Source organism: Sander vitreus, chromosome 13 (genome assembly GCF_031162955.1).
Source record: "Sander vitreus isolate 19-12246 chromosome 13, sanVit1, whole genome shotgun sequence".
Classification (NCBI taxonomy): Eukaryota; Metazoa; Chordata; class Actinopteri; order Perciformes; family Percidae; genus Sander; species Sander vitreus.
Window position 1 is genome coordinate 849,715 of NC_135867.1, and position 7,500 is coordinate 857,214.

The 7,500-nt window shown below is 44.2% G+C and overlaps 1 protein-coding gene across 1 annotated transcript in view; it reads left to right on the forward strand.

Annotated features, from left to right (window-relative positions):
• med31 (mediator complex subunit 31) overlaps window positions 1-6,892 on the forward strand; it is an 8,671-nt gene extending 1,779 nt beyond the window's left edge. The window contains exons 2-4 of the mRNA XM_078266355.1: window positions 279-353; window positions 565-661; window positions 6,329-6,892. Coding sequence (XP_078122481.1) covers window positions 279-353; window positions 565-661; window positions 6,329-6,542 — 386 coding nt within the window. The 3' untranslated portion in view covers window positions 6,543-6,892. The remainder of the gene's footprint in view (window positions 1-278; window positions 354-564; window positions 662-6,328) is intronic.
• The last annotated feature ends 608 nt before the right edge of the window (window positions 6,893-7,500 follow it).

The window sequence follows — 7,500 nt, forward strand, 5'->3', positions numbered from 1 at the left end:
GACTGTGTGTCTGTATGTGTGTGTGTGTGTGTGTGACTGTGTGTGTGTCTGTGTGTGTGTGTGTGTGTGTGTGTGTGTGTGTGTGTGTGTGTGTGTGTGTGTGTGTGTGTGTGTGTGTGTGTGTGTGTGTGTGTGTGTGTGTGTGTGTGTGTGTCTCTGTGGATGTGTGTTTGTGTGTGTGTGTGTGTGTGTGTGTGTGTGTGTGTGTGTCTTTGTGTGTGTGTGTGTGTGTGTGTGTGTGTGTGTGTGTGTGTGTGTGTGTGTGTTTTGTGGTCCAGAGGAGCAGGCCAGGAACCGTTTCCAGTCCGAGCTGGAGTTCATCCAGTGTTTGGCCAACCCAAACTACCTGAACTGTGAGTGTCGGCAGACAACAGCTCTAATATTTCTACAGTTATGTTTTATATTTGTGTGGTTTGACTATCAATGATTGCTGAGCCCAGACACCAGAAGGAAAGTCTCATTTGGTAAAAAAAGATCAGCTAGTTCAAAGAAATAAACAGCTGCTTATATACTGTTAAACTGATGCATCTGTCTCATCTGTTTTCCTTTTCTCTGTGTCTGTAGTTTTAGCTCAGAGAGGTTTCCTGAGAGAGAAACCGTTCATTAACTACCTGAAGTACCTGCTGTACTGGAAGGAGCCGGAGTACGCCAAGTTCCTCAAGTAAGACGCACGATAAGTAGGGTATCCTAGCCACTGAGTTCCCTCTAGGGATGCACCGAATCCAGATTTATGGGGCTAACGCTAGCTAACGAGCAGCAGCCCGGGAGAGGCACAGACTGGTTACCACCAGTTCTTAGCTGTGGCTGTCCTTCCTTTGCCGTACCTGAAGTTGCTGCATTCTGGCTGCTGTCTGTAGATTCCTTCATGCTCAGCTCGTATTCTTCCAGATGTTTCATACCAGATGTTGTAACAGCGGTGATGTTGTGTATTGTTTAGGGTCCTCGCCACCACCAGACTAATCAGCATTGCAGATTGAACATGTAGCTGGACTTGAATGGCCTTCTTTTGACTGAAAGTACTGCCAAACAACACTTTTTCTGCTCACCAGTTCCATTTCCACTTCCTCTCAGCCTGCTGCATTGAAGCTCCACCTACGTAAACACCTTCCGTAATCAACGACGTCATCACGTCGACCAGCGTAGCGGAGTGCAAGCGTAGGGTTCAGTTCAGTGGGAAACCCAACCCCGTCAAAAAGCCCCAATATTCAGCTGAAGCCAAATCCTGGATTTGGTGCATCCCTAGTTCCCTCTAACCTGCTTCGTTATTAAAAGTATCAATGTTTACATTAAGGATTGACCCCAAGGCAGTTACTGTACGTTAATGTACTTTTTATTTAACATGAACACACTACAGAAGGCAACACAAGAAAGTGTAATGGTGTGTTCACACCAAGGCGAAATAAAATATTTGTGAGTTTGATCGCGGGATCATATTTGGATCGTTTGTCTTTTAATTGGGTACCAACAATGTTTATTTCTGTCACCGTATGGCCAAAATAACCTCTGTTACTGCTCTGAAAGCTGAAGCTCTAAACTGACATTATAACATCAAACAGCTCGTGATTAGGGCTGCACAGTTAATAACATTTTTATCACAATCACGATTTTGGTTTCCCTCGATTTTCACGTGATCGAGCGATATTTAAAATGCTTCATTCAGTTCATAGAACGCGCCGTAAACCTCTCTCTGATCACGTGCCTCCACGAGCCAATCAGAGCGGTTCCCTGCACCGCGCAGCTTAGTTTAGATGAAGACAGTCTCAGAGGACGGAGTAACGTGAGGAAAACTCCACAACAGATAGCAGTCGGTCATACGTCTTCAGGAGGTTTACCAGTTTACCAGTAAACACAACATTTAGTCCCGTCTGTGTTGTTTTTCAGACAACAGCAGTGACCAGTGCTAGTTTGAGTCTTTTAGCTCATAGCTTTAGCGGCAGACTGTTGTAGTCCTCTACAGTGAAATACAGTCACACTACACCGTTTAGCTGTCAGCATTTTAGCCGTGTTTAATCCAGTTACTACTGTAGCTAACAGTAGGCTAAAGTTACCTGCTGTGTAACGTGTTATTAGTGTTTACTGTAGCTAACGGTAGGCTAACGTTACCTGCTGTGTAACGTGTTATTAGTGTTTACTGTAGCTAACGGTAGGCTAACGTTACCTGCTGTGTAACGTGTTATTAGTGTTTACTAGCTAATGGTAGGCTAACGTTACCTGCTGTGTAACGTGTTATTAGTGTTTACTGTAGCTAACTGTAGGCTAACGTTACCTTCTGTGTAACGTGTTATTAGTGTTTACTAGCTAACTGTAGGCTAACGTTACCTTCTGTGTAACGTGTTATTAGTGTTTACTGTAGCTAACGGTAGGCTAACGTTACCTTCTGTGTAACGTGTTATTAGTGTTTACTGTAGCTAACGGTAGGCTAACGTTACCTGCTGTGTAACGTGTTATTAGTGTTTACTGTAGCTAACGGTAGGCTAACGTTACCTGCTGTGTAACGTGTTATTAGTGTTTACTGTAGCTAACGGTAGGCTAACGTTACCTGCTGTGTAACGTGTTATTAGTGTTTACTGTAGCTAACGGTAGGCTAACGTTACCTGCTGTGTAACGTGTTATTAGTGTTTACTGTAGCTAACGGTAGGCTAACGCTACCTGCTGTGTAACGTGTTATTAGTGTTTACTGTAGCTAACGGTAGGCTAACGCTACCCTGCTGTGTAACGTGTTATTAGTGTTTACTGTAGCTAACGGTAGGCTAACGCTACCTGCTGTGTAACGCGTTATTAGTGTTTACTGTAGCTAACGGTAGGCTAACGTTAGCTGCTGTGTAACGTGTTATTAGTGTTTACTGTAGCTAACGGTAGGCTAACGTTAGCTGCTGTGTAACGTGTTATTAGTGTTTACTGTAGCTAACGGTAGGCTAACGTTACCTTCTGTGTAACATGTTATTAGTGTTTACTAGCTAATGGTAGCTAACGTTATCTGCTGTGTAACGTGTTATTAATGTTTACTGTAGCTAACGGTAGGCTAACGTTACCTGCTGTGTAACGTGTTATTAGTGTTTACTGTAGCTAACGGTAGGCTAACGTTACCTGCTGTGTAACGTGTTATTAGTGTTTACTGTAGCTAACGGTAGGCTAACGCTACCTGCTGTGTAACGGGTTATTAGTGTTTACTAGCTAACGTAGGCTAACGTTACCTGCTGTGTAACGTGTTATTAGCTGTATGTAGGCTAACGTATGCTGGGGAAACGGTAGTGTTTACTAGCACGCTACCTGCTGTGTAACGTGTTATTAGTGTTTACTGTAGCTAACGGTAGGCTAACGTTAGCTGCTGTGTAACGTGTTATTAGTGTTTACTGTAGCTAACGGTAGGCTAACGCTACTCGCTGTGTAACGTGTTATTAATGTTTACTGTAGCTAACGGTAGGCTAACGTTACCTGCTGTGTAACGTGTTATTAGTGTTTACTAGCTAATGGTAGGCTAACGTTACCTGCTGTGCAACGTGTTATTAGTGTTTACTAGCTAACGGTAGGCTAACGTTACCTGCTGTGTAACGTGTTATTAGTGTTTACTGTAGCTAACGGTAGGCTAACGTTACCTGCTGTGTAACGTGTTATTAGTGTTTACCAGCGTGACATGCAGCGATGTTTCTGTTGCCTGTAACGTCTGTTTTGGAGCATCAGAGCAACGCAGACATTTAAGTGGCAACGTAATCCGCGTTGCTATTTCGTCCGGTAGATGCCCTATTGGCACCGGATGTTAACATGCGCCGTTAACGTGAACAGAAAATTACGTTGCCTGTATCTTTTCACGGCAAACGCGCATGTTTGGAAAGTGTTCGTACAACAGCTGAAATGGCTCCTTCATAGTGTCCTTCAACAAAGGAGGAATGGATGTGAAAGCAGCTATAATTAGCCTGTGTGACAATAACATTAGTTTTGGTTAAAATCAACAAATAATCGTGATAATTAATCGTGATCAATATATTGATTAAAATAATCGTGATTATCATTTTGGCCGTAATCGTGCAGCCCTACGCGTGATGTTTTACTGCCTTCTCCTGGAAGGAAACGTTACGTCTGGATGTCTGCTACATGAGCGCGACTTTAAATACACATTGTGCCGTTTTTTTAAATGCGATAAACGGATAAAAAGTATGCCGAAATAACGACATCATGATGACGATTTGTAAAAAGTCTGAAATCATACTTTGTCAGGTCTGTCGGCAAGACGACAAGCAAACATCTCTTAAAATGCTTGTTTTCTGGATGGAGTTTGGTTCTGCTAACGTCGGAGCGGCTCCATATGAACACAACATAACATAACATAACATATAACTTCAGAACTTACCAGGTGGTCAAACCTCCCAGCTTACTTTCAGAAAGAGAAACTTCTTTCTAAATACGTTGATTGGCTTTTGCGACCCATCTACACGCGAGATTTGGTGGCAACACGCCATAACTCCGCAGAATCTACAGTCAGTGATTATTGAGACATTTCATTCTAGATATCTAGACGTAGGCTGCACCACCTGAGGGTAGACTGACCCCGGGCTGTGAGGTTGTGAAATGAAAGTTTCTGCTCCTGTAGAAGCCACAAGTTTGTATGAAATCAAGCTCGCAACCTTGAAAAATGCCCCAAAAATGACAAAAAGTTACAAAAACTAGGTTTGGGCCTCAAGTATGACACGTGTACTTTAGTCCCAGTTTTGACTTCCCTCCTTCTGGACTCTTGCTGCGTTCCAGGCACCCGTAACTCGTGTTTTCACAACCTTCTTCCCCTGAAAGCGCCCTGGAACGCCAGTCAAACCCGTATCGTACTCCCCGTGAACTGCTACCAGATGGTTGTACTCCCAGTTACAGTTTTTGACGTCACACACACGTAAACAACAATGGCGCCCCCTGTTGATGCTCTACAGACGCCGCTGATTAACGCTAAGAAATAGAAATAAATAGACAAATAAATACGCAACGTGAAGTAATCCCGCACATTGTAATCAAAACAATACACATACGGTAACGTTAGCTTGTGCTAGCTAACGTTAAAGGTTCTCTAAGCGATGTTGGGTGACGTTACATCTTGTTGACGTTCGAGGTATTTTCAAACAAAACGAGGCTAGCTCGCCCCTCCTTCCTCCTCATCCCGTCCCCTCCCTTCCTCGCACTAACCCCCCCAACCCCCACCCCGAAATCCTTCTTGTTGGTTATTGGCTGGAACACTGTGTGTTATGTTTGGTGGTGCAGGTTGGCGCAGTTTGTTTTTGTTGCCGTTTGTGGAGCCTGGGCTGTCTACAGAGACCACGTTTTTTTACCGTGTGTTCAGGGGACAGACAGCTAGCAGATAGTGAGATGTTTTTTACAGTGTGTTCAGGGGACAGGCAGCTAGCAGATAGTGAGATGTTTTTTACAGTGTGTTCAGGGGACAGGCAGCTAGCAGATAGTGAGATGTTTTTTACAGTGTGTTCAGGGGACAGGCAGCTAGCAGATAGTGAGGAGATATTTTTTACAGTGTGTTCAGGGGACAGGCAGCTAGCAGATAGTGAGATGTTTTTTACAGTGTGTTCAGGGGACAGGCAGCTAGCAGATAGTGAGATGTTTTTTACAGTGTGTTCAGGGGACAGGCAGCTAGCAGATAGTGAGATGTTTTTTACAGTGTGTTCAGGGGACAGGCAGCTAGCAGATAGTGAGGAGATGTTTTTTACAGTGTGTTCAGAGGACAGGCAGCTAGCAGATAGTGAGATGTTTTTTACAGTGTGTTCAGGGGACAGGCAGCTAGCAGATAGTGAGGAGATGTTTTTACAGTGTGTTCAGGGGACAGGCAGCTAGCAGATAGTGAGAGATGTTTTTACAGTGTGTTCAGGGGACAGGCAGCTAGCAGATAGTGAGGAGATGTTTTTTACAGTGTGTTCAGGGGACAGGCAGCTAGCAGATAGTGAGATGTTTTTTACAGTGTGTTCAGGGGACAGGCAGCTAGCAGATAGTGAGATGTTTTTTACAGTGTGTTCAGGGGACAGGCAGATAGTGAGGAGATGTTTTTTACAGTGTGTTCAGGGGACAGGCAGCTAGCAGATAGTGAGATGTTTTTTACAGTGTGTTCAGGGGACAGGCAGCTAGCAGATAGTGAGATGTTTTTTACAGTGTGTTCAGGGGACAGGCAGCTAGCAGATAGTGAGATGTTTTTTACAGTGTGTTCAGGGGACAGGCAGCTAGCAGATAGTGAGATGTTTTTACAGTGTGTTCAGGGGACAGGCAGCTAGCAGATAGTGAGGAGATGTTTGCTGTATGTGTGTTGTAGCCTGTAAACCTGACTTGTTTCTCCTCCCCCCTGCAGGTACCCCCACTGCCTGCACATGCTGGAGCTGCTGCAGTACGAGCACTTCAGGAAGGAGCTGGTCAACGCTCAGTGCACCAAGTTCATAGACGAGCAGCAGCTGCTGCACTGGCAGCACTACTCCCGCAAACGCACCCGTCTGCAGCAGGCGCTGGCCGAGCAGCAGCCAGCACAGCAGCAGCCAGCGCTGCACGGCAACACTGCCACCAAGTAGCAGCCGCAACACGCCACCGCCAAACGTGGATTCTGGTGGGAGAGGGAGGGGAAAACGTGTAGAAAACGTGTAGAAAACGTTTTGGATGATCGTGTATTGTGTAGGAAGTGTGGATTATAGACGGACTGATCCTGGATTTATAGGCCAATATTGATTATTTCTTTTACATTTTACGATGAGGAGTCCTTAGATGGGACCTGACTGCGACGTTTTCCGGTGAAACTAATCATCTTGTTAGTGCTCTTTTGGTGGACAAACGTTCTAGTCCAAACGACCCTGATCAGCTGACGTACACGATAAATGTGTGATGGAATAAAATCAGCCGATACCCCGGCCAGTTTATCAATCTAGCTCTGGTGTGTGTGTGTGTTCCTTGTGTAGCGGAGTACATCTTTTCTATCGTGGTTTACCGTTAACGGTGATCGTTACATCCCTGATAATGACCAGATTCATTTCTTTACAGATTTCAGCGCTGATCCAGAAAGAAATCTGTGGACTTTAGCGGAGTGTGTTTACATTTTGAGCTTAAAAGCTGCAGAAAGCCTGTGGATGGGGGGGGTAATATTCGGAGAAGAAACTCAGGATTTCCGTGATTAAAGTCACTAAAAAACTAACATTTTATGAGAGAAAAACTCACTTTCTTTAACCTCATCACACGACAGACGCCGCCGCTTATGACCTAATAAAATGATACGTTGCAATCAGATTTATCAACATTGAAATACTCGTAATTGTAGCCCAAAATCACCACATTATCAGAAGCATCTGGACATTATATGACTCGAACATCATACAGATTTACGTCACAGGATATTTTTACATATATATATGTTTTTTTCTTGTTTATTTACAACTTTAAAGGGTAACTACTGGTTTTTTTTCAACCTGGACTCTATGTTCCTGTGTTTTTGTGTCTGATGGGAACAACAATCTTTGACATTGGTCCTGTATTATGAGA